The sequence below is a fragment of the Alligator mississippiensis genome, chromosome 6 (genome assembly GCF_030867095.1).
Source record: "Alligator mississippiensis isolate rAllMis1 chromosome 6, rAllMis1, whole genome shotgun sequence".
Classification (NCBI taxonomy): Eukaryota; Metazoa; Chordata; order Crocodylia; family Alligatoridae; genus Alligator; species Alligator mississippiensis.
In genome coordinates, this window is record NC_081829.1 from 49,343,111 (window position 1) to 49,370,524 (window position 27,414).

The 27,414-nt window shown below is 42.5% G+C and overlaps 1 protein-coding gene across 3 annotated transcripts in view; it reads left to right on the forward strand.

Annotated features, from left to right (window-relative positions):
- The window catches only part of ZNF365 (zinc finger protein 365), a 39,560-nt gene that overhangs the window by 9,505 nt on the left and 2,641 nt on the right, over window positions 1-27,414 (forward strand). The window contains exons 3-5 of one of the 3 annotated variants that reach the window (XM_059729869.1): window positions 9,565-9,745; window positions 21,193-21,230; window positions 21,854-21,992. In XM_059729869.1, the coding sequence (XP_059585852.1) occupies window positions 9,565-9,745; window positions 21,193-21,230; window positions 21,854-21,857 (223 nt within the window). In that variant the 3' untranslated portion in view covers window positions 21,858-21,992. Of the gene's footprint in view, window positions 1-9,564; window positions 9,746-21,192; window positions 21,235-21,853; window positions 21,993-27,414 lie in introns of those variants that run through there. The other 2 variants (XM_059729868.1, XM_006266232.4) reach the window with 2 other exon arrangements.

Sequence of the window (27,414 nt, forward strand, 5' to 3'; positions counted from 1 at the left end):
TCATGCAGGTTGGATGAACTAGCCACTGTGACTGAGGTCCACAGAGATTCCAAGTTCCATTGAGTATAAGTCTCCCTGCTCAGAAGAGTCTGAAGCAAGGCTTGGTATTATACATTTAAAGGCACAAACAGTAGCAGGAGCAGCTTACATTTTTGAGGAAGGGAGTGGTAAGAATTGTTAGGGTGTATTGAACAGAAGGGGTAAAAGGGCAGTTTAGTGTTGGAGAGTGAAGATAGGATAGAAATGAAATCAAGAAGAGAAGGGTTCAGGGAGATTTGAAAAAAATTTTGGAACATTGAACATGTGCAGAATGTACTAATACTCTTTGGAAGGGATTGTACCCCAGCTTTGAATTGGCCTTTAACAAATGTTTCCCATTTCACCTTTACATTGCTGAAGAGGCTGTTTGGTTTGGAAACTTAGTGCAACTTGATGTGTACTCTCTATTGTAGCACTCTAAAGAGAGGCCTAAAATTAGGGAGGTTTGCTACAGACTTCTGTAGAAGTAGTATTTGACCCAGAGAGAATATCAGTTAGTTTGCAAAGTAAATAGCACAATGTGGAAATCCAACATAAGTAATGTAAACTGTCAGTTCTCAACCGGGGGTCACAAGCAAGTTTCAGGAGGTCTGCTGAGCCTGGAGCAGGTGCCTCAACCCCCTGGGCCTGAGGCAAGTCCTGAAGAAGGGGCAGACCTGCCCCACCTGACCCCACAGCTTCCATCTTGCAGATGATGCTGTGGGCAGACAAGCAAGGCTCTGTGCTATTGCTTCTCAGGTGAATGGGATCCCAAGGCTACACACAGCTGAGTCCTGCCCACTGTACCTGGGGCCATGGAGTTGTTATAGCATGCTGGGGGTGGGATGGGGGTTCAGGAAGAAAAAGGTTGAGAACCCCTGATGTAAACAATACTGGTTAGCATAGGCACTGTATGAAAACAAAATAAAAGAGGCAAGACTTAAGAGCAAAGAGGCAAGGCTTTTAATAATGGATTTTAAAAATATATCTGAAGCAAGAAGGTCTGTGCAAGCTGTAAGTTCATACAAACTGCAGGGTGTGACAAGAGCAATAAAAAAGACAAAGTGGGTTCTGTGGATCAGCCTTCTTGATTATGGGTGACAGAAAAAAGAATCCCAAGGGAACTTTTTTTAGTTAATCAAGAGTAAACAATGACAAAGGGAGAGGTCTCTAAGGAAAAAATAGTTGGAACAGCTAGAGAAACTTAATAGTAGCAAATCCTTCAGGGCTTTATGTTGTTCCTCAGGGAATTGAAATAAAAAATAAAAATTCTAAATATAAATAAATAATGCAAATGGAGCTAGGCTATTAACAGCAGTATGTCATTTACCTTTGTGATATGGGAGCTATGGCTGAGGTTTGGGGGTGGCCACTAGTGTTCAAATCTTTACAGATATTGTAGGAAGTATAGAGTGATGAGGGTCACTTCAGTCTGGAGAAAAAGTAATTGCCAGTATAATCATTAAAGGAAGGTTAATAAGCTGTGTGAATGAATCCAAACTAGCAAGGACAAAGAGCATGGTAATTCTACTAGTACTAATGGCTTCCCTAAATTTAGGTATCCTTAAAATTAATAATTTATACATTTATTAATGATTAATTATTAATTAATAACAAATATTAATTATTAATTAACAGTAATTATTAATGAATTCCCTAAATTTAGGCTTCCCTAAATGTGGCAGAATTCCATCTCAGTCTCTCCCAAAACTGCCATCTGACAATTTGGTTACCATGGTGTCACAGACTGGCTAGGCGCTGTGAGTGTATTAGCCATTAGGCTGCTGGGTTCAGGATCAAGGAGGCGAGTTGGGAGTGAAGTAAAGGCAATTTTACTTATAGCTTAGCATACAGCAGTTAACAGAAAGTGCAATAATAAAAAGCTAATAGTAAATAACAACAACAGATAGACAAAATGACAAAGAGTTCCCACATGGGATTGGTAATTTATCAGCAGTCCCTGTATGCCAGGTGCACACCAAGTTGTTCCAGTGAAGTCAGACATCCCCGATCAACGCTGTCCGAGGGGTCACCGGGAAGGTTCCTAGGTCAGGATCTGGTCCTCACTCACACTGGGAGTCCAGGGTTCAGGCTTGGTACAGCAATGGTCCTTCTCCTTCATGCTGGTCACTTGACATATGTGCTTCTTTATACCTTATTTTATGCTAATCTGTTAGCTCAGAGCCACTCACAGTCTTGCCCTACAGCTGTTACCCTATGAGATTAAAAAGTGTTAGAAATTATCATAAAAGGTTATTGCCTAAACTTGGACTCACCCAATAAGCAAATCACACCACATCACTTTGGGGTTTGAGATTAGCATTTACTCTGCCCAAGTTCAACCCCTTGGTTTCTTCCTCTTTTTTCAGCTCCTCCTTGGATTTACGAAACGTGCTAATTATATTTTGTGGTCAGGGTTTGGCGTTATGGCTGAACCTTAAGTAAGAACCATTAGATTAGCTGATGTTTGCAGTTTTATTGTTGGGGCCCAGTTAATCTCATGATCAGTGCAGACCATTAGTTTCAACACTTTGGTTAAACTTATGACAGACAAGTTACATTTGTGGATTACAAACCTGCAAGCTTTGCATTAGCTAATATTAACTGTCAGACAATTACCAGATGTCTCCAAGAGCATATATTTATTGATTTAACCCCTCTGGTTCTGGCTGTCACATATGGTCATTGCAGAGGGCAGGCACCCCGGCCCCATCTACTTCAGGTAATAACCCTGAGTTGTAACCTGAGCTGGATACATTCCTGAGGGAGGGGGGCACCTGCTCTCTTTGCCTACATGAGTGGCTTCACACCTGGGTGTAGGGCCTTGACCTCCCTTTTGTTCTGGGCAGTGACATTATGGCTGGGAGGTGGGGCTAGAGACTGTCAGTCTACCCAGCGATGCATTTCAAATTGGTTGTCTGGCAACCAACAAATGCTGGACTTCATTGGATCAGGTAAATTAGTTCATAAGATCTATATAAGTTAAGGACTGCCCAGGAGATGGGGCAGCAGCCATGATGAAGACTGGACCATCCAAAACTTACTCTCTTGAAACTCATGAACTTCTTGCCTCCAGAAGGAATCTCCATCTATCTCTGGATGATACTTGTGAGTAAGCTATTTGAGATCTAACTAGATATGTAGCTTACAGTAACTCAGATGCGTGATCAAAGGCTACCATGCCACTTTGCTCTAAGGATTATTCTTTGATATTGCTCCACCCTGTACCCTATTCCAAACCTACTCCTTGTAATCAATAAAGTTCTCTGTACCTAGTGTGGGAGAGTTATTGGGAGAGGGTCTAGATTATGCCTTGGGGTCCCCTTGGTCCGGCTGACTAAGGGAGAACACTGTTGGTGCTTCAGACTAAGGGAAGCACCCCAAGTTCTTGCAGTGGGTCGAGTACCCTCAAGGACTACTAGGCCTATGTTTCCAAGGGGGCACATGGCCAAGATCAGTCCAGACCCTGGGTGGTGGCAGCATTATCCCCCAGCTTGTAGGTGTGCTCTAGGACAGGGGCCGGCCAGATGTGAGGTGTCCCCAGGGAGGCACTTGGAGCCTGGAAGGTGGTCGGGCATAGTGAGGTGGGTGGCTCAGGGCACCCCCTACTGGCCCGCCACAGGCTACATAAAGGAAAATAGCATAGAATTTACCATACTCAATAAGATCATTTGCTTGTCTACCTTGGCATTCAGATTTTGACAGTGAAATGCAAAAATAAGTTCTGCCTGTATTCCCTAACTGTATATATAGGAAAAGGGAGAATTCCTTCCTGATCTGTCCTTTCTAACCCAGCTGAAGTAGGCGTATCTTGAATCAGGAGGTTAACATACAAGTTGATTATGTACAACTATAAGGAATTAAGACTTTTTTTAGATAAAACGTAATAAAGTGCAGGGAGAAATGTTTGAGTTCTCTTAAACAAACTAAGCTTTAGAAGATGTTATCTCTCTAATTTTTCTTTATCTTTTTTTTTTAACACTCGTCTCCAATTATATTTTTCCCACGAGCTAATTTTTTGTCATTAGGCAAATATGAGTTTTGCCCTATATCCCATACTCCAAGTTTTGAATGAAGCTAAAGCAAATAAGGCTGCGTCTACATACCAGCAATCTCAGTTTATTAATTGTTTATTATTAGGGGCAAGTCCTGGCATGATCTGAGTTGCTCCTAAACCCATACCTCCTAAATGTGGAGTGTTCATTTTATACCTACATGCTGTCTACTCAGAACTCCTACAACATGCTTTTTCTTCACCTCTACCCTTTCCCTTCACTTCTTATATAGGGAGAGAAAATGTTTATCCTGGCTTACACTTGTCTGAATCACAACAGTCTTGTTCTAGCTACTGGCTCCTTGCAAGTTCAGGGAGGATAAAAGTTAAAATGCAACTTCGTGACCCTTATAACTGGCTATTAAGACATAGCCTGCATTAGATGCTGAAAATAAAGTGGGAAGGCAAAATACCGAACACATAGGTGCTGTGTTACCTCTCAGCTCCGTGTTCTTGTGGAACCCTGGCACAGGATGCAGCCTGTCTGACTCACAAAGAATTTCCTCCCCTCGGCCCCCGCTCTACCTAAGCAAGAACTGATTATGAAAGACAATGAAGATGCAGTGGGAGATGCACCTAAAGCCCTCCAGATAAGGGAGCAACTCTCTAGGTCTCATTTGCATCCGAGATGGAACCAGATGACAATTCATTTACATGGGAGATGGAGAACAGAAAGCCCCAAGCAAAGACTGCAGTGAATTCTGGGATCAGAGAAGCAGCGGAGCACTGCATGATGGGGAATCTGTGCTCCAAATGCTAATCAATGCACATTTTCACACACCCAGCTCAGCATTTATCAGACCAATTCTAATCTGGATTTACAAAGGACTTGTCATCCTCCCCACCTACACACACACCCCTCATCTAACTAGAACTAAGCAGAAATAAAGTTTAATAGGCATCTTGGGCCGTACATTCCCTGGTCCCACTATGGGAGGCCTATTTAAACTTGGTTGCCAGGTTAGGGAATGCTGAAGCAAGAGACCAAGTCAGAGGGGGTATGGGCAACATTTGAACAATGGTTAAGGGTTCATCACAGCGTCAAGCCCGTTGGAGCCCTGACCACAAATGCAGTCATACTTTTCCTGGGGTGACTGGTGGAAGTCCTCCCCACAAAGTTTATGAACACTTCAAGTAATCAATCCCTTTTAGTAAGATCTGGAAAAGTCATGCTAAGCTGAGGCTTATTCTTAACAGGTAAAACTACAAATTCTGATGCTGCAAGCTATCTATTGTTTCTGAAGAAACAATGAGGTATCCCATCCAGTACATCTGCTATCCGTAAGAATTTCAAGCTGGCTCCGAAGTGTCTGGTTACTCCTTAAAAACTTATGTTTTTTTCTGGTTGTTAATCAGTTTCTTGAGATGTTCCAAACCAGATAACCCCTTGTCAATAGAAAAGACAATTATTTACGCTATTAAAAGAATGCTTTGAAGAAGCTGAACTGAGGGTATAAAAATCTGTAAAAAAACCCGCAAAGTCATGCTTCAAGAGGAGAAATCTTTCTGACGCCATCCGCTGTTGTTCCTGAGAAGCTGGAAGAAACATAGAATCTCCTGTAACTTTGAAGTTAAGAACTGTGCTAGAATAACTTTAAGTCCATGCTATAGAGTTAAGAGTTGTACTTTAGAACTAAGATTGTAGAGTAATACTCTGTCAGTGTGAAATCTAGGTGACTATGTAAAGGAGGCTTTTTGATAGTGATTATTAGTGTGATAAGGGAAACAGATGTCTGGAAAAAACCCTTTAGCTGCTTGTTTGAGGCAGGGGAAACCCTGCAGGTTAGAGAGATGGGTAATGAAGAAGGAAAAATATACCCATTTATTACCAGTTTGACTATAAAAGTTATTTATTGTTAAGTATATGAAATATATAATGGTACTAGTAGTAATAGACATGCAAAGGAAAACAAACACAGACAATTACAATACTACTCTGGTTTCACTAAGTATTTGGGGAAACTTAGCTCAAGCTTAACTAATACAGTTCAGGTTCAGAAATCTATGGCTAGAGAGAAAAGAGAGAGAGCGAGAGCTGGGATCTCACCAGCCCAAGGTACTCAGGTTCCAGTGCTGACAGGTAAAGTTCTTAGCACAATCCTTGAGGGGAGATGATCTATTTCTTCCAGCGTCTCAGGAACAACAGCGGATGGTGTCGGAGTGATTTCTCTTCCTGAAGCACAACTTTGCTGCTTTTTTTACAGATTTTTATACCCTCAGTTTAGCTTCTTCAAAGCATTCTTTTATTAGTGTAAATTATTGTCTTTTCTATTGACAAGGGGTTATCTGGTTTGGAACATCTCAAGAAACTCATTTACAACCAGAAAAAACATAAGTTTTTAAGGAGTAACCAGACACTTTGGAGCCAGCTTGAAATTCTTATGGATAGCAGATGTACTGGATGAGATACCTCATTGTTTCTTCAGAAACAATAGATAGCTTGCAGCATCAGGGTTTGTAGTTTTACGTGTTGTGAATAAGCCTCAGCTTAGCATGACTTTTCCAGATCTTACTAAAAGGGATTGATTACTTGAAGTGTTCATAAACTTTGTGGGGAGGACTTCCACCAGTCACCCCAGGAAAAGTATGACTGCATTTGTGGTCAGGGCTCCAACGGACTTGATGCTGTGATGAACCCTTAACCATTGTTCAAATGTTGCCCATACCTCCTCTAACTTGGTCTCTTGCTTCAGCTTTCCCTAACCCAGCAACCAAGTGTTAGTCAATCAAGATTAAATAGGCTTCCCATAGTGGGACCGGGGAATGTATGGCCCAATATGCCTATTAAACTTTACTTCTGCTTAGTTCTGGTTAGATGAGGTTGGGGTGGGGCGGGGGGGAACAACAAGTCCTCTGTAAATCCAGATTAGAATTGGTCTGATAAATGCTGAGCTGGGTGTGTGTAAATGTGGGTTGATTAGCATTTGGAGCACAGATTCCCCATCATGCAGTGCTCCGCTGCTTCTCTGATCCCAGAATTCACTGCAGTCTTTGCTTGGGGCTTTCTGTTCTCCATCTCCTATGTAAATGAATTGTCATCTGGTTCCATCTCGGATGCAAATGAGACATAGAGAGTTGCTCCCTTATCTGGAGGGCTTTAGGTGTGTCTCCCACTGCATCTTGTCTTTCGTAATCAGTTCTTGCTCAGGGAGAGGAGGGCAGGGGGGAAGGAAACTCTTTGAGTCAGACAGACTGCGTCCTGTGCCAGGGTTCCACAAAAACACGGAGCTGAGAGGTAGCAGCTGGAGCACACAGGACTCACACACTTAGAAATCACTATTAAGAAGAGGAGGTTGCAATGGCTTGGCTATGTTAGGAGCATGGGAGGAAAACAATATCCCCAAGAATATTTTGTACAGAGAGTTTTGAGATGGCTCCAGAAAGCAGGGTTGCCCTCTATGGTGGTATCATGACATATGCAAAAATGATATGAAGTCATTCAGCATAAATGTAGAAGGCTGGGAAGAGTATGCAGAATCCCATCTGATCTGGAGGGAACAACTGGCATTGGATGCAGCTAAACATGAAGTGGCTTTGATCCAGAGGATAGAAGCAAAGCGAGAAAAAAGAAGGCAGCATTCTGTAAACTGGACTCCTTCTCAGACAACACATGGATCTATGAAACTTGTAACAAGCTGTATCACTCTCAACTTGAATTTGTCAGCCACAAGTGGATTCATCAGGCACATGACTTATGCATACACCATGATCCAGAGGATTGATGATTGCCTGTATAGAGAATCAGGATAAAATAAAACTATTTGGGAACATATAATTTAGTTAATTTAAACCAAATCTATCAAATTACACTGGCAGGATTCAAGGACAAATTTTATTTTTTTTTTCTATTTCTGCTCACACCCCCAGTTTGAGTGTCAAACTGGTGTATATTTAAATATGGAAAAAGGCACCACTTTTTCACCTGAAAAACATTAAGGAAACAGATATTTTGGAATGTACTAAAAGTTGCTTTTGCAAAATTTCTCCAGCTATCTCAGATGGAAATTATGGTTATTTCTTAAATTATATGAAAGATTCTGGTCTTTTATTTGGCATTCTTTTATTTATTTAACGTTACTTATACTGCATACAGATATCTTCCTTTGATGCAATAAACATTTTCAGTGCTGATGGCCAGGAGCTGGTGTGGTAAATGTCCTTTTAGGAGAAGAAGCCACCTAAGTGGCAACATTTTCCTAAATCTCTTTATCATTTACGCATTGTAATTGTAAAGTGCAGCCAAAGGAGGGGACATTCTTTGGGAGCACTCTGCCCTAAAGACATGAATGAACATGGAGAAAGGAGAGGTCTGTGCTGTAGTAATCTCCTGAAAAGCACGGTGGCTGAGCCATCCCTCAAAGAATGTTCTAGTACTGAAGTATGTGGCATAACAGGGCATCTTTTTTGTCCCTTGTGGGTGGTTTAATCTCCAACCTGGCTAACAGTTGAACAAAAGGAATTTCTTAAAGAGCCTCTTGTAATCCCATAGATTTTTTTTCAAGTTTTTAGTTTTCTTCCTTTCCAATGATTTACAGGAAAAAAAAACTTAGAAACATGACAGCAAAGAGGAAGAACAAATCACCATCCCTCCTTTGCATTGTTGTCCTCATGAAATTTGTTGATGGCACAAAGTTGGCAGTCATCAGCAATACAGAGATGAATCCGAATATCGAGGAGGAAAGATTGGTTGACCTTGAGAACTAGAAAACTAAAAATGAAAGAAATTCAATAGCTCTAAGGGCAAGGTCAGGCACTGAGAGAATAGTAACAAGAGTTTCTATTATAAGCTAGGTGTTCGTCATTTGTAGACAGTGGCAGACTAGAAAACCTGAGTGTATTAGTCAATTAGAGGATAGTCATATAAAAGGCAGGTGCATTCCTAGGATATATCTGGAAAGGAATTGGCAGTAGAAAGGAGAAGCTATTAATTTCATTATACAAGGCTTTGGTGAGAATAACATACACTATATATCATCTGCAATTGTGTAGGTTTTTGTTAACTGAAACAGGTGCAGAAAGAGGCCCTAGGATGATCAGAGGAATTAAGCACCTATTTTACAGAAGAACGCTAATAAATGTTTAATTTGTTTAGCCAAGCAAAACAAAGGCTGGGAGGTGATATGACTGCTGCTTATAAATACACCAAGGGATAAATACACTTGGGAGAGAAAAGATAAGCAAAAGGACAATGTAGGCACAAAAAGAGTGGCAATTAGAACCAGGGACTGGGATTCAGGTGGCAATCTAACCACCAGGAACTGGGATTCTGGAACAGTTGTCCATTAGGAAGAGTGGGCGTAGAAGCCTAACTTATTTTTAAGATGGAACTTGATACATTAATTAAAGGGTTTATATGGTATGATTGTTATATTTTGGGACAATGACATGGAAGGGAATTTCAAGTGCTATATTCCTATTCTTTTTCTTACCAGTACCATCCTGAGCTGCATTCCAGTACAAAAATGGTACTTTCAATATTTTTGTCTTAACAGAGAAGTTGTTACCTTTAACCACTTCCTAGAAGAAGCAGCTGAGAAAGAGTTCCGTGGAAAAGCCAGACTCCAGCACTTCATTGAGAATCTCTTGCAGCGTGTTGATCTGGCAGAAAGACAATTAGAATACTATCAAAATCAACAGATTACATGCAACTACAGTAATGTCAATGAACATGTGGTAAGCTAGTGAGGTCGTCTCATTAATTATATTCTAGTTCACTGCTCCAGGGAAAGTTATTGAATGTGAATGTTAATAGATTCAGCAAGACTGAATAATTGAGAATCCAGTCTTATTTGTGAAGTGTTTTTATTTCTGTGTACTTAAAGGTATAAGAAGTCTCTCTATGTGTTTGGCATAATATATACTATGTTCAGCAAAATAAGTAGTAAATGGGACACTTGACACACTTGTGTTGCCTATACATGTGCTCTGACACATTTTATATAGAATGTGTCGGAGCTGGAACATTCTGATTAGAATGCTCCAGTGTGCTGCAGTGTTATATGTATTCAGTGTCACACGTTTCATAATGCCGGCAGGGGCACTTTAACTAAAACTCGTTGAGTGAGCATTAGTTGAAGTACCCCTTGCCGCCATTTTGAAATGTGGGACACAGAATATACATGACACTCTGGCGTTTTAATTAGAACACCTGTCCAGGAGCCACTGTAATTAAAATGCTGCCCCCTCACCCCAACCCCAGAGCACGTGTATAGATACCCTTGGATTCTAAGCTTAATTGAACTTTATCTGTAACTTTGAAACTCAATGTAATGCATAATGGTGAAAACACATTTAAACATAGTGAACACATAGTAAATTAGATGGGATGATTAAGGAGGGTGGGGGAAGGAAGGATGTTTTACATAGATTATCTGTGATATTCACAACTGTCACACACAAGCTGAGCTACAGCTGACTTGCTGTTGTTGGAACTAAGAACACAAGACACTATTTCAAGCTAGTATCTGAAGCCACACAGAGCAGGAATAAAGGCCTTTCTATTCTTAGAATCATAGAAGCATAGAATAGAAGGACTGGAAGGGACCTGTAAGATCATTGCGTCCAGTCCCCTGCCATGGGCAGGAGGTAATTGGGCTCAAACAAGTTCTACGAGATGCTTGTCCAGCCTCCTCTTGAAAACCTCCAGGGATGGTGACTGCATCACCTCTGCTGGGAGTGTGTTCCAGATTTTAGTTACCCTTTGGACAAGAATTTTTTCCTTATGTCTATCCTAAATTTTTCCTCAACTAGCCTGTGCCCTTTGGACCTTGTCCTCCCAAGGGGTGCCTTTCTGAAGAATCGTTCCCCTAGATCTTGGTGTTTGCCCCTGACATACTTGTAGGTGGCTATCAAGTTACCTCTCAGTCTTCTCTTACACAGAGTGAACAGACACAGTTGCCAGAGTCTCTCTTTATAGGGCCGATCTCCTGGGCCCCTGATCACGTGGGTGGCCCTTCTCTGTACTCTTTCAAGCTTATCCACATCCTTCTTGAAGTGCGGTGCCCAGAACTAGACATAGTACTCCAGCTGTGGCCTCTCCAATGCTGAATAGAGGGGAAGGAGCAGCTTCCTGGATCTACTGGCTACACTTTGGCTGATGCACACTAGAGTTCTATTTATCCTGTTGGCGACTTCATCACACTGATGACTCGTATTCATTCTTTGGTCGATTGTCACCCCCAGGTCCCTTTCAGATGAAGTGCCAGCCAGTGGACCACCACCCATTGTATAGTTGTGAAGGTTCTTCCTACCCAGATGAGGGACCCAGCACTTATCCCTATTGATCTCATTCATCTGATTGCATTCATCCCATAGGACCAGCCTGTCAAGATCATCCTGGATATTTGCCCCGTCCTCAGATGTGCCCACATTTCCCCACCACTTGGTGTCATCTGCAAATGTAATCATTGTGCTTTCCACTCCCTCATCCAGGTCATTGATAAAGATGTTAAAGAGCATGGGCCCAAGCACTGATCCCTGGGACGATCACTGGAGACGGCCCTTCAGGATGAGGCCACCCCATCAATTACCACTTACTGGGATCAGCTGCTGAGCCAGTTGCAACCCACCTCACCGTAGCCAGGTCTAGGCCAGTACACCCAAATTTAATTGAGAGAATCTCATGGGAAACAGTATCAAAGGCCTTGCTGAAGTCTAGGTAGGTGATGTGTACTTCATGTCCCATGTCCAGCTGGTTAGTTACCTGGTCATAAAAGGACACCAGATTTGTTAGGCAAGACTTCCCCCCCAACAAAGCCATGCTGGTTCATTCTCAGCACCCCACCAGTTACGAGCTTGTGGTTGATGGCCTCCTTGATGATTTTTTCAAAGATTTTTCCCAGGATTGAAGTCAGACTGATCAGTATAGTTAGCAGGGTTGTCCCTTTTCCCTTTCTTAAGGATGGGCACCACATCAGCCTTATTCCATTCATTCAGGACCACTCCTGAGTTCCATGACTCTTCAAACAGTCTTGCCAGAGGCACCGCTCTGACTTCGGCCAGTTCTTTCAGGACTCTCGGGTGCAGGTCATCTGGCCCAGCCTACTTGAAAACATCCAAATGTTCTAAGAGTACCTTCACCTGTTCAGGGCTGATTTTATGTGGACTACTGTCATCGCCATATTCTCTGGGTCTCTGGACAGGTGATGAGTTCACGACTGATTTAAAAAATACTGATGCGAAGTAAGAATTAAGGAGCTCTGCCTTTTTGCAGGGATCAGCTGTGGGCTTCCCTTCCGTATTCAGTAGGGGACCCACAGTGGAGCTTGATTCTTTTTCTTGCTCCCTATGTACCTATAGAAGGACTTTTTGTTGTCTTTTATTTCAGTTTCCAGCTTGATCTTGATGCATGCCTTGGCTTGCCTTGTCTCATACCTGCAGGCCCTGGCTATCTGAATGTACTCTTCTCTTGATGCTGAACTATTTTTCCATTGCATGTATACTTCTTTTTTCTTTTTGAGAAGTTCCCTCATGTCGCTGTTGAGCCAGGCGGGTCTCTTGGTCCCTTTCCCTCCTTTTGACTGCATGGGGATGGCCTCTTTTTGAGCAATGAGAATTGCCTCCTTAAGGAAGTGGCACCATTCCTGAACTCCCAAGTTGCCCAGTCGCTGGTTGCAAAGGGCCTTTCCAACTAGACTCCTGAGTTTACCAGAGTTTGCCCTTCTGAAGTCAAGGACTTCTGTTCTGCTGGTAGAATTCCCAGCCTTTTGGTGGATGGTGAATCTAATCAAATCATGGTCATTGTCACCCAGAGTACCTCCAATCTTCAGGTTGCCTACCATGTCTTCGCTTTTGGTCAGCACCAAGTCCAGAGGGGCTTTCCCCCTAGTCAACTCCTCCACAGCCTGTGACAGATGGTCTAAAATTGCCAAGAAGTTTGTTGACCTGCTGGAGCTGGCTGAATGGTCTTCCCAAGAGATGTCAAGGTAGTTGAAGTCACCCATGACAATCAAGTCTTTAGTGCTGGCTGCTTTGGTCAGTTCTCTGTAGAATGTCTTATCGCGCTCCTCTTCTTGGTAGGGAGGCCTATAGTAGACTCCCACTATTAGGTCCCCTTCTCCTGATCCCCCTTGCATTTTGACTCAGAGGGTCACAAGAGACTTCCTCATGCAATCAAATGTGACCTGAGGGGAGGGGTACTACTCTTTCACATAGAAGGCTACCCCTCTCCATCCTTCTTCCTAACACAGTCCTTCCTGTAGATCCTGTAGCCCTCAGTATCCACTGCCCAATCATATGTATCATCCCATCAAGTCTCCATCAACCCAATGATGTCAAAATCCTTGTCTGCCAGAACGAGTACCAGTTTGTCCTGTTTATTGCCCATGCTTCTGGTGTTCCCATAAAGACAGCTGAGTTCACCCCTAGTCATCCCAGGTTTTCTGTCCGTCTGCAAGTGTCTTGGGCATTGATAATCATTTGGATGTCCCCTACGTGAATACCCTCCTCTGGGCCATCTTGGCCAGAGGATTTATGCCCAGTAGTGGAATCTACCCCCACTACCCTGGGCTTGTCTAGTTTAAAGCCCTTCTCCACAAGTCTGTGACTCTTGTGGAAAAGAGCTTCTTCCCTCTGCCTGTGAGGTGGATACCATCTCTTGCATGCAGACCAGTGCTGATGAACTGCATACCAAGGTTGAAGAATCCAAAACCAACTCAGTGACACCATCTCTGAAGCTTTTGGTTGACTTCCTCAATGCATTCCTCCCTCTGACGGCCACAGCCTCTAACTGGGAGGATTGAGGAGAAGACCACTTGTGCTCCTAGTTCCTTGAGCTTCACCCCCCTAGTCTTGTAGTTGCTCATTATTCTCCTGGGGGACATAGAGCATGGGATAGTAGTCCTTAGGACGGACCAGCTTTGGGATCCTGTCCATTACATCTTGGATCCTGGCATCTGGAAGGCAGCAGACCTCTCGAGCAAGGGGGTCTGGGTGACAGATGGCTTCTTCTGTTCCTTGCAGCAGGGAGTCTCCCACAACAATCACCCTTTGTTACTTCTTCGGTGGGGGTGGCTGTTCCCCTCGTTCTCGATGCGGAGGATGCAGATGCCTCCTCCGATGATGGTATCAGGGCTGCGTAGTTGTTGTGTAAGGCTGTCAGTGGAGCAGCTGGTGCACGTTGTGGCTTTGGGCCAATTTTCACTCTCCATCACTGGGGGCATCGTGCTGAAGCTCACTCTTCTGCCTGATCTCTGTGGCATTCTTCTCCAGGTACAAAGTCTGTCAGTAGGCATTGATGTCCTTCTCATGATCCCTGATGGAGTTCCCTCATCCGGTCTGCCAGAGTCTCCACCAGTGAACACATCCCACAAGTAGGAGTGCCTGGAGCCCAGATCCCAGCCCCCAGCAGATGCACCAGGTAGCCTCCACAGCCTGGAGTCAAGGGCTCCATCTGCATGGAGGCCAGGACCATGTACCCTGTCCGGGGAAGGATCCCCAAGGTACCAGGTGGGGGAGGTCTGTCCAGCTCAGGAAGCCTTGAGGTGTAGTGCATGCTACATGCGCATGCATATAGTGCTATATGCATGCTATATGCGCATGCATATTACAGCGTGGTCCCTGTTTGCATGGATCCTTAGGTGCTTTATTGAGTAGAAGACCTGGTGGGTACGATTACCCCCACATGGCCCTCTTCAGCAGCTGATGCTGTTGCTGTGGCCTGTCAGATAGGCTCGCGTAGCTGCCTACAGGGGGGTCCCCCTGGCTTCCCATTTTTTCAGGCAGTTGGGGGATTCCCTGAGTCCCCAGGTCTCCCTGGAGGGGGTGGGGGTTAACCCTTGTCCCCTTAACCCAAGTTCCAGCATTGGGGGATCTATCCCATGGCATGTGTGCTTTGGCTGCCTGGGGTTACAACAGGCATGGGGTATGCCATGCCTCTCTGCCCGGGGGGCAACTCAGGGCTGAAAGCCTGTTGGTGGCCCCTCTGTGCACCCCCCCCGCACAAACAGAGCTGACCCTGGGGGGTGCGGGGCCTGGGAAAAATCAGGCTGTGTGGGGCCCCTTTAACACTGCGCAGTGCCATGGTACCCCTGTAAAGGGGGGAGGGGTCTCTGTGCTTCTTCTGCAGCATGGGGCTGAGCCACCAGTTCCAGGCGGGGCTTGCAGAAAGAGCCACAGCCACTCTGCCTGGCTCTGCGGGGCCCCCCCAAAGCATAGGGCCTGGAGTGGTTGCCTTGATTCTCTGTACCCTCGGGCGGGCTCTGCGTTTAAAGTCCTGTGCTAACTCATGCACCAGGCCCAGAGCACACCTGTTTGTGCGGGTCCCAGCGGGGCTGGGTTAAATAAGGGCTGAGCGGGGCATGGCTCTCTTCAGCTCCACTCAGCTGCCCCGACCATTATCTGTCCACTTGCTGCAGTCCTCCTCTTACCTCCTGGCTCCTCACCAAGGGTAATGGGTTTTGGGGGTCTGCCTGAGGGTCCGCCAGGGGTCTACGGCACTCATGGGTGCAACGGACATCCATCCGTGCATCTCCTCCTAGGAGCTGGTCCCAACGTAGACGTACAGCGAGCCAGTGGGCATGTTGCTAGTGGGCATGTCTACATGTCCAGCGGTCTGTGCAGTTGTTACTGCACAGTCATTGCTTAACCAAGTACTAAATGACTGTGAAGTAACCAGCGTTACTGCATAGTCCTGTTGCCACATGGTTATTTTTAGACGCTACTGCCCAGTAATGTCGCTGTCATGGTTCGTGCCTAGCAATGCTACAGAGCTATAGCAACCAGCTATGGCACAGCAGCTCGTTGCTACTGCAGCATAGTGTCTCACATAGAGGCACCCACAATGACTCAGTCGTTTCCATCTAATATGTTACATTTGTATAGCAAGCTTCATCCACAAACCTTCTAGAGAACATTTCAGGCTTAAAATAATACAAGGTGTAAATTTTACTACACCTAATTTTTTATTTCATCCATCATGGAGATGCAGTCACATGTGAGGTGCAAGGCAGCCATTGTTTGACAGTGCACAGTGCTAAACAGCAGCTTATGGACAAAAAGGCAAAACTCACCATAACTATTTGAAATAGGAGAATCTTTAGATAGGTTGAGAAGATAAAACTGAGGTTAGTTTGATATGGAAACCAAGGTTGAAACCAAGTTCTTTAAAGAGGACAAGTAGTAAGGAGCTTAATTTCAAATCATTCCTGAAAGAGGCAACCTCAGTAGCATCTTTAGCACACTGGATTATTGTTTCAAAACTGTCTTTTAGGTTGTAAACAGACATCTTATTTGACACAGCATTGATTATCCTGGTATGTGACTCAGATTAAAACTAGTGTGGCAGTGCCTTATGCGTGTGCCACTGTTCCAAGCTACATTACTACTTCTTTACCAGTAAATGGCCAGCTAGAGTAAAGAGCCTGACAAGTTTGTCACTGGAATGAACCACAATATCTGTTCAGAAGTATAATGGGCTATAATGGGGAAAAGCATTAGTGCGTTTTATCTGGCATGCTTTAGAGGGACTTGAAGCAGGATAATGGATGTGTACATCAGACAAAAGACTTTCTCCTGGGACACATGCAATGTCTGTTCATTGCCTTAGCAGATAGTGACAACTACTGAATAATCTTGGTATGCCTTTGAGATTACTCATCCAGGTACTGATTAGCCTCACCCTCTTGAGTTCATGAGATTATAAAAACCTAAGGTGATATGGCTGCAAGCACTTGCATCCTAGTAGGATGAAAGATGTTGTTAAGGAAATCCAAGAGTAAAGCATGAAAAATACAGCAGAAAATAACGTTTATAGGAACAATATTTTTGCAAGCATGTCAGACAGCTATGTATCTAATCACTGACTATGCATATTCTATTATCCTTTTAGGCAGGGGACACAACACATTTCACATGTTATCTTAAAGGCTGCATCATCCCCAAAATTCTTTTCTTCCTGGTTATTTTCCTTTTAAATAGGTATTGGAAACAACTTTGGGGCATCTGATGGCTTTTGGCCATGTTTGATAAGTCTGATTTCAGTGTTTTAGCCCAGGTCTCAGTGAACTGATAAACAATAGTGATTAGTAAACAGCACAAAATGGGATTATAGCTGAGCTTGAACTATAATTGCCCCCTCCTCTGTAAGCAACTTTGATAGAATGGTCAAGAAAAGAAGGAACATTATTAAGAAAAACTTTCTTACTAGGAGGGTAGTAAAATACTGGCTCAGGTTGCCCAGAAAGGTTGTTGAATCTCCATCCTTGGAGATTTAAGACCCAGCTAGACAAAGCCTTAGTTGGAATGATCTAATTGGGGATGGTCCTTATTTGAGCAGGGGGTTGGTCTAAATGACCTCCTGAGGTCCCTTCCAACCCTAATTTTCTATGATTTTCTATGGATATGGAAAATGCGAATTAGGAAAATTTAGTCTGTCATTGCCAACATTTCAAGCAGTCTCCTAGGGCTGTCAACCAGGCACTAAAGTACATATTATATTTTTTTAAAGAAAAAGTCAAGGTCAAATTAATAAATGCTAAAGGCTGCTAGTGTTCATGGATGTTGGGAAGTGTAGCATCATATCAAACACCATCCTAGAGAGTCCACAGACAAAAGGACATGACCAAAGACCCTTAGTCCCATTGTGAACTGAGAAACTATAAAAAGGCAGGAAACTGGTGAAATGCTACCTGGGTTATATAACCAACCAGAAGGGTGTTTTCCTGCAGTTTTCTTAGCTGTAGTCCTATACAGGCCTCAAACCACAAAGCATTGTTCTGTATGCAGAGTTTAAATGGATGGAGAGGAAAGCAGAATTAATGGAACTTTTTGTTATTCTCTGTGATTTTTAAACTTTAGTCTGTGGGGATTTTTTGTCTCAAAATCCTTGCCAAGCAGAATGAGGGTTTGGGGTTTTCTTTTGCCTGCAGTTTGAGAGGACATTGTCTGAAATTATTTGCCAACAGGTCAGGAAGAGTGTATACCTGAGTAAATATGTTAGTCTTCTGTGCTGCCAGAGACTTGAAGACCCAGTCCTTACTGAAACCAAACTCCCCTTGACTTGAAGGAGTCGTGCCTGAGTAAGGATTGCAAGTCAGGGCTCAAAGTAACTGCATAGAGGACTATCAGAGGGAGAACAATGGGTGTAACAATTCAGAAACTGAACAGCCCTGTTAAATGACTGAAATCTGATTATTAGATTTCATTAAAAGCCACTTCCACTGCACCAGGTCAGATACTTGCCCTGGTAAAGTTTGTTTGTGCCAACCCAGGGGTGCAAAACAGCCTTAATCAGCTACCTAGGAATTACCCTGAAGTAGGGAAATCCCTGTCTGATTTTGAGTTGGCTACATTGGTGACCCCCAATGAAGAGAGGATAGGCAGGTGGTCCATGCTTTGAGAATTCCCTAATACAAAATGAACCCTTGAGGAATTGCAGCCAGACAGCTTGTAACAGCTTTGAGGCTGCCATTTTGTCAAAAACTAAACCAGTTGCACCTGGGAGTTTTGAGGGAAGGATGAAAGAGGAAGAAGTGGTAAAAATCAAGTGTTGTTCCCCTCCTTCCATACACTGAATGCTACTCAAGGCAAGCTAAGAACCTAAGCCAGAGATCTTAATTGTTCCTGTCAATGAAGTACATTTTGGCAAAAGTAAAGGCTGTAAGGGAAAATTTAATTAATGCGGTTTACTCTTGCACTATAGCTTATTAATTATCTTGAACACAATAATTATCTCTTACTGTATCTACACTGTTTAATCCAATGTAAAATAGCTACATTCAGCCCACACTATTCTACTTTAGCAATTTACTTTGATTATAGTTACAATAAGAAATTGAAAAAAAAATCTTACCCACGAGTTTAAAAAAAGATTTAATAAGTTGAAAGCATAATCAGTATAATCAGCCCTAAAAAGGCAAAGAACTTTCCTCCTAATATTTTGTCCAGTAAAATAAGAGAAAGAAATATAGTTTTCTACATACATTGCACATGTAAAATTGTTATTAGCCATCTTCATCGTATCTCCAATCCAACCTTTCTATCTGGTCTGTTCCAAATATTCTCTACAGGCGACTGCTTCTAGTGTTGGCATTGCCAGATCTTGTGGGGTGCATTGTGGTGCTACAGGGCATCTCAGGAGATGACCCATGGTTTGCTTCTCTTGACAAACATTGGTCGGTTGCATAGAGGCCATGTGATTTCATGACAAAGTTGCATCTGCCGAGACCCACTCTCAATCTGTTCATGCTTTGCCATGTGTGCCATTTGTCTTTGCCATGTGTGCCATTTGTAATTGGAGCCAGATGCTAACTCCTCACTGGGGGGGGTTTTCTCATTGCCTCCATTCAACAGGGGTGGGTTTTAGGTAGCCTGTTATAATTATGCTTGTATCATTTAAGGCAGTGTCAATATGTTTACTGTGACTTGAGAGTCCTGAGGTGGTGCAGGCATATTCAGCCATAGAGAAACAAAGTGCTAAGGCAGTAGTGGATAGATGTGCTCCTCACTTGAAATTTGTGAGCTTTTGCGGAATGTTGTTTCATATGTTGACGTTGGCTTTGGTATTTAATATGTGCTTTTTGTAAGTGTTCAATCTAGTGTTACCCCTAAGCAGACCGGGTGTTTCTGATGTTCAAGACTCTGGTCACTGCAGGTGACATTCAAGTGTTATTCCACATCCTGTTTCCTCAGACGCAAAGCACAGATTTGGGTTCTGCTAGGTTTCAGTTTCAGGAAATTATTTAGGTAATAATCTGATATCTTGTTCAGTGCTTTCTCCTGGATCGTCTCTGTATCCTCAAAATTCTTCTGCTATGTGGTAGTGTGGAGATTGTCAGCATAAATGAAACGCTGACATTTAGCAGGAAGTGTCTGATCATGTAGATGTTGAATAAAAGTGGGATGAGCACACTGCCTTATGGTAAGCTTTTGAGAGTGCCACCTACTTTTCTGGCCATACATGTAGAAGCGCCTGTTCTCCATGAGGCTACAGATGGTCTGGCTTAGATCCGAGTTGTTAGTCATAAAGTAGTTTGTGGATCATGATGCAGTGTTACAGTATCATATGCAGCAGATAGGTCAACAAAATCTGTGCTGGTGATCAACTTTTGTTAGAAACCATCTTCGATATACTGTGTGAGGTTTAGTAGTTGGCCTGTTGCTGTTAGTAAGCATTTTTAAAACACTCTTTCACTGGCCCCTTATTTAAAATGTTAGTTTAAAAATGTGAGTGACTGACCTAAAGTAGACAGCTGGAAGATAATGTCATAACTTCAAGATAACTGGATTGGGAAGATACAGAGCCACATCTCAACTTTGCCAAAGTAAATTTTCCATAGAAATGTGCTATGATATAACTATAGTGTCTGTAGCACTGATTCTCAACCAGGGTGCTGGGACACCCTGGGGTACCACCAGATCTTTTTAAGAGTGCCGAGAGCTGTGAGGAAATAAGTGAGGTGCAAGATAAACAGATAAACCGAACAGATAAAAGCAGGCTCAGGCTTGTCCCTGCCTGGATGATCCTCATGTCCACTGCCGGGCCCCTCTGCAAGGAAGCAAGCTATAGCTTTTGAAACCGGAGGCCACTGAATTCACAAAAAGTTATGGAGGGGTGCCTGAAGTCCATTGAGGGATGCCTTGAGTTCAGAAAGGTTGAGCACCACTAGACTAGGCAAAAGAACACTTCTGAAATTATACAGTGTATCCCTTATAACCCCTTAGTATTCAATTCTCTCACATTTTTATTCTCTTATTCCTGTTTTCAGTAATATATCAATTTTGTCTTGTTCTGAGACTCAGTCATGGACTTATTCTTTCTCATTTGATATCTTCTCTGAATAAATATTCCCTTTTATACCTTTTCTCTCCTTTTGTTTATTTTTCTTGCCCTTGTTTCAAGTTAAAATTGCTTCCTCTCATTTATAAGTTAGCTGATCTACCTCTGCATTTTTCTGTCCTTAAGTATTGTAATTGGAGGACAGTCTGACACAAAATGGCCATATGACTCAAAAGAGATATTCTTTAAAAAAAGAAACCTTTCATTTGTTTTTTGTAGATGCACATACATTTTATAGATATGCACATACATTTTATAGATATAAAGTAATTTATGAGACAGTGGATAACAGTGACATTTAGCAAGTTTATATTAATGTGAATAATATATTTTTGTTTCTTTCCAGCTTACAGACTTCTCATTAAATAAGAAACCCAGATGCCTGTATGTATGTTATTTCATTTTTCTTGTATTTGAATATTTTAACATGCTTGCATTTCTGCTTTTGTTGTCTAAGCTTTATCCTGAGCCCATTACTCTGATATCCATGGTCTTTGGATGAAGTCCTGTATTTTAATATTATATATATTTTATTTAACATAACAAAGGAAATCCAGATGTTTTACAAAATGAAAAATTAAACAATATGTTCCTAAAGAAATAGATTCCTTTGGTGTCAAATAAATTACCACTTCCTGATTGACCACACGAGGTACTCACAAAGTTTGATAAACCAGCAGTTGAATCTAGGCAATGAACATATGCTGAGTTCTGGATGAAAATGTCTTTAACATTCTGTTATGAACATCCTCAAGGGAGTTCTATACATGCCATTTTCTGTGTAAAAGGAACATTGTCAACTTAAAACCACATATAAACAACTACATACCCTGATCAACAGGATCAACAGTGTGTCATTGCAAATATCTTAAAGTATCAAAACAGTATAAAAATGTAGCTTAATTTCACATTGTTTTTGGTGCTTTGTTGTTGTTGTTGTTTGTTTGTTTTTTTGTTTGGGGGGGGTTGCATTTCTAAACTTGAATAATCCCTTTTGTGTCTTCCAGGTAGGCATGGTGGGAATTGTTATTTAACCCTGTTGGAGTTTGTGCCTTTAAAAAGAAAAAATTCTGTCTAATCAGTTAGTAAAAACTATTGAAGTGATTGGAAGTGGGAAAAATAAATAAACATGATTGGCCAAATTCATTACTGGGCTGTGTGAATGTAACTGCTGAAGTCAGTGGAGTTGCAAGCACTTTTGCCTGCATTAAACTAGGCCTAATATATCTTATTTCTGCAATCATGCATACTTTACTGAAATCACATATGGATAAGTGATGTGGAAATGGAAAATTGAAGAGACATTTGGCAGGACATGGCTCTTTTCACTGACGCTAACTGGTTTAAATCTAGTGCAATATGATGAAGTCCAGAAATTACCCCCATCTGCTGGGAAATTAAAATGTCTATCTAACTACTTATTAGACAGCTGTCCCAAGAAAACTATCAGAACTGGTGCAACCTTGTAGACTGAATCAACAGACAGACTGAAGTACATGTAGAGTGCATTCCTATAAAACAGACTTAAAGCAGTGTGGAGAAGCTTCTGCTGGTGTTGCTACATCTATTCTGTGGATGAAAAGAAAATTTGTTTTGAAAGCATTGAATTAGCTTAATTTGTAAAGTCATGGCACATTTAAACAGGATTGCCATATCAGCTGAGTTGCCATGCTGAGCCTGAATATAACCGTAACCCAAATATATTTACAATTTAATGCAACTTCAACAACAACATAATGTTCCATTTCTGTAGGTTTTAATTTAAAAATATATTTTGGGTCATCATTTGGCCTCGCAAGAGAACCAGGTTTGAATCCTACCACCACTCTAAAGTGATGATCCTTAGTTGACATTAATTACACCCACTGGGATTATGACTGCTGATACTAGGTGAGGATTTACCACCTGATCTAAAAGTGCACTGATACTGAAAAGGCTAAACAGAGAATAACATTTCTTATAGATTATCTAAATGCATCTTTCCTATAACAACTTTTTCTGTACTACTTCAACATCTAGCTGTGTAAATTAGTTCATAAAAGTAGATAAACTCATTTAACATGTTTAAAAGATATTTTGACTTCTGCCAGCAACTCCTTGGTGGATCTTCAGCTAGTATAAATCATCATCATTCCATTGAGGTTGGCAGAACTATGCCAGTTTACATCAGCTCAGGACATGTTTCTGGTCTCTCATTTCATCCATTGTTCTCACCACTTATTTGACCACCAAGTTGTGGCAAGCAGACACAGCTTGCTGGGTGCAGTGATCTCTGTTCATATCTCTTGCTTCAGAGTGAGGAGGAGGTGTCCATTTTAGAAATGTGTTCTTCAGGTATTCCTTATAAAGACTAAGGGATTTCTTTTCTCCTTCAGGGACACCTGCATGAAATCATCCAGAGTAATCAATAAAAGAAAACTATTAAGAGTAGAAAATAGAATTAAAATCAAAGAAACTATTTGCTAACATAACTACAATCTAAGCAAGGCAGGCATCCTCAGTTTAGGTACTTACAACTCTTAAAAGCAATCTCCTCTCTGACCAATCAGCTTCTTGTACTGATTGAATACTAACTACTGTAAGCACAGATGTCCATTATCAGTATCGTATCCAGACCTACATGCATGCTGCAGAATTCTTAATCCAGGGTTTCTACCTGGTTTTCCAAACCAGTTTTTTTTTCCCAGTTTCCTACAGACACAAGAAAGTGTGGGCTTAATAGCCACTTAGAAGTGGCCTGTTGAGGATGCAGAGGCCTTCAACAATGCTTAACACGTAACTTTCAAAGACTTAGGAACCCAGTTAGATACTACACTTTAAAGAGGCTGCATATTTCTCCCAAATCAGTTTCATATGTAAATCCAAATATGTTAAAAAGTCATTGTGCCCATCTCTGCTTGAAAAGACGTTCCCGAGCCGCTTTTTGCTCGGGTGGCTGACCGGGTTTGCCCCGGTCTTGCAAGAGGGCCCCAGAGGGTGCCTCGGGTGACTTTGGTGGACCCCTGAGACTCGCCTGCCTCAACTTTGAATGGACCTTCAGTGGTGGGGGTCCCCTTCTACACAGCCTCCAGGGTCATCACGCCTTCGACAGGCACTCACGGGGCTCCAACCTCCCCTACACCCTGGCCAAACGCCACCTTCTGCTGCGGATCTCTCAGCTTCTTCTTACCAGCCCCGTCTTGTCTCTTCCCCAGTCCCCGACCAGCTTGTCTCGGTGACCTAAGCTGGGCTCCGGTCTGAGGGCTACGAGACCCGAGGTCCCGTTGCCCCTGCGGACTCTCTCTCCGGCTTCCCTGCCGGCTCTCTCACCGGTTCCTTCACCGGCTTCCCTGCCAGCTGTCTCACCGGTTCCTTCACCGGCTTCCCTGCCGACTCTCTCAGCGGTTCCTTCACTGGCTTCCCTGCTGGCTCTCCCACCAGTTCCTTCACCGGCTTCCCTGGCAACTCTCCCACTGGTTCCTTCACCGGCTTCCCTGCCGGCTCTCCCACCGGTTCCTTCACCAGCTTCTTCACTGGCTTCCCTGCCGCCTCTCTCACCAGCTTCTACCCTGGCTTCCCTGCTGGCTCTTTCATTGTCTCCACAGCTGGTTCCCTCCCCAGGTCTCCTACCGGCTCTCTCGTCGGCTTCGCAGCTGGAGTCTTTGTAGCTGCAGCTCTCACCGCTTTCGCCACTTCCCTTGCTACAGCAGCTTTCCCTGCCCGAGGCAGACAAACCCCGCAGGTGCACTCTCCCTACCTCGTGCCTCCCTGCGGGCTCCATGGTCTTCTGCTGTCCGCCTCCTGTGCCCCCGGGGCCGCACTTTATTCCTGCCGGGTGGTGTCTCTCGCTGACGTCACCCGGTCTCAGCTGGATACGAGAACGCACAGGTAGTTTCCCGGCATGCGCTCCCCTGCTGCCCCCGGCTCCTGCAAGGGGTAAGTATGGGCTCTCTTTCTCTTTGGTTTTGGGCCGGGGTTTCCCCATAGCCCCGGCGTCCCTGGGACAGTCATTAATCAGGTCTTTGAAAACGATGAGAATATTGTGAAGAATCATGAGATTTTTAAAATGTAAAAAAGTTGTGTTTCTTTTGTTTACTTTTGAATGTGGTCGCCAGGTCTCAGTTTGGTTACCTATGCAAAACGTCTCTATATAACCCTGCAGGCTAGAAATGTGTTTCAAAATGAAAGCTGAGATTGTCACAATCACTTGCTTCCAGGAAGCAGGAGTAAAACCACATCACAAGACTTTTGCTCAAATTGTGAAATATGACAGCACTGGATTTTCTGTATTTTGCGTCATAATAGGCAAAAATAGCATTTTCTTATTTTCTGTTGTTATTAAATTAGGGTCCAGACATTGTGTCACATTCCCATTTAATTGAAATGAGATTTAGGCACAAATCTCCTTTAGATATTTTCCTTTGAGAATCTCAGGCATGCTACATACTATCTTTAATAACATTATTTGGTACAGTAATAAATTAATTAGAATTACATGTTGGGATAGTCCTGTAGCCTGCTTGTCTTGAGAATAAATTATTTAACTTCTTCATGATAGTTAATAAGTACAGAGTAGCATATCTTTTAACTTCAGTAGTTAATTGGTTGCAATATATAGTTCCATCTGTGTAAGCTCTTAAACCAAGAGTCCCAGCAGTGCTTCTTTTTAAGGGCAAGCTTTCACACTAAACAACCTTTAAAGGAAAAGAGGATTATTTGTACAGATTTATTTTACTGGTAGTTTTCTGTGCCCTTCTTGCTATCATAGAGTTTTAAATTGAATCCCATTGTGCATTAATTTTGAGAGCAGATCTCACATCAAACAAAATATTGGGACATGTTAAAACATCAAATATTTGCAGCTAATGATCTAAAAACTGAAATTCATACATGAAAAGCGCAGCCTGCGATATGGAATGGTGATTAAGTTGGCAATGTAGCTTTGAATTCCATGAATGTGGTGGTTTGAATTTTGTGCTCTTAAAGAATTGCAGCTTTTTTAAAATGGTCTCTATTAAATATGCAATACCATTTAAGTCCCTGTACAAGTAGTACTACAGATATGCTATGAGAATTCCAGAAACAATAAGATATGGAAAATAGTAGCCTTCTGGGAACCCTTAAACATAAATTTGTATGTCAAACCAGCTGTTCTTTGCTTTAATTGTAGTATTTGGGTAGATGTACTGGTGCCTTAGATTAATAGTATTTATTTTTATATTATAAATAACTGCTTTTATGTTATAAATAATTGCTATAAAACATCTCAAGGTGATGTAAAAAGGAAATAGTCAAAATTGTATTTAACTAAAACTTGGAAGTCTTGTATTTTCAGTTCAAGTTAAAATTTCAAGTTAGACAGCAAGATTCTGTTCTCAGTTACACTGATGTCGGTCTGAAATAACACCACTCAAATCAATCCGTTTCAATAAGGTTACCCCAAACACAGACATGTTTTCATTTCTGGCTGAAACTCTTATGGTTTCATTGTATCAAAGGTCTGCATTAGTGAGCACCACAGTGAAAATATGGCTGGTCCTCACCACGAACGTAACATACACTGAAGCAGATGTAACATAGCCACCTTATAGCATGTCAGTAGGCACAAACCAGTGGGCTTGCACCCAGCACCACAATGAGGTGGTTACATAACACCTACATAGGATAATGTGGAGCAGCTGTGCTTCACTGTGGTGCTCCTTAAAGCAGACCTTTGATGGTGCAGACATATTTTTTCCTACACCAATCTCTCTCCTCTTATCTCAACTTTCAGAACATAAATTAACCAAAAGCATAATTTCAAAACTAACATTTCTCTCAATAGTCAGCTAGTCAGGAGGCCAGGTACTTGAATTTCACTGAAGTCTATCTGCCAGTTTGAAAATAAAAGGCAGACTGTGGTGTTACAACAACCAGAGAGCTCAGTTTCAATACCAGAATCCCAGCATCCTCTCTCCACTGCTGCAGCATTAAATGTCATTGTTTTCAAAGCAAGGTGAAATATGCCCTTTGCAGAGAGCCAGCATTCATCCTCTGCATTGTATCATTCCTTTAAACTTCAAATCAAGGTGTGCCTTGTTCAGCAAGGTAGCAAATTTCACCTTAAATCAGTGATTTTCAACTGGGGTGCCCATGACACTCTGAGATATCACCAAAGCCTTTGAAGGCTGCTGAGAGGTGTGAGGAGATAAGCAGATAAGTGTCCCTGCCTGGTCAGTCCCCCACACCCATTGTCTGGCCCCTCTGTAAAGAGGTAAACATTTGGGTTCTACTCAATTCACAGAAGTTTATAGAGGGGTACCTCCAATCCAGTGAGGGGTGCTATGCGTCCAAAAAGGTTGAGAATCACTGCCTTAATTGAATCAACCAACATTGTAACATGTTCATCGACAGTACGTGTTCATTGATACTGCGTGCAATGATGCACGTACGCTTCTTCTGTTAAAGAAATTAACATTATTTCTTATTTGCATGGGGTAATGACCATTCTGCTTGCAATTCTGCTTCCTATTTGCAGTTGTTACATGACGTCCTCCAGTGCAAAAGAACAGTAGCTCTAAGAATGCTATTTTTACCACCCAAAAATTGA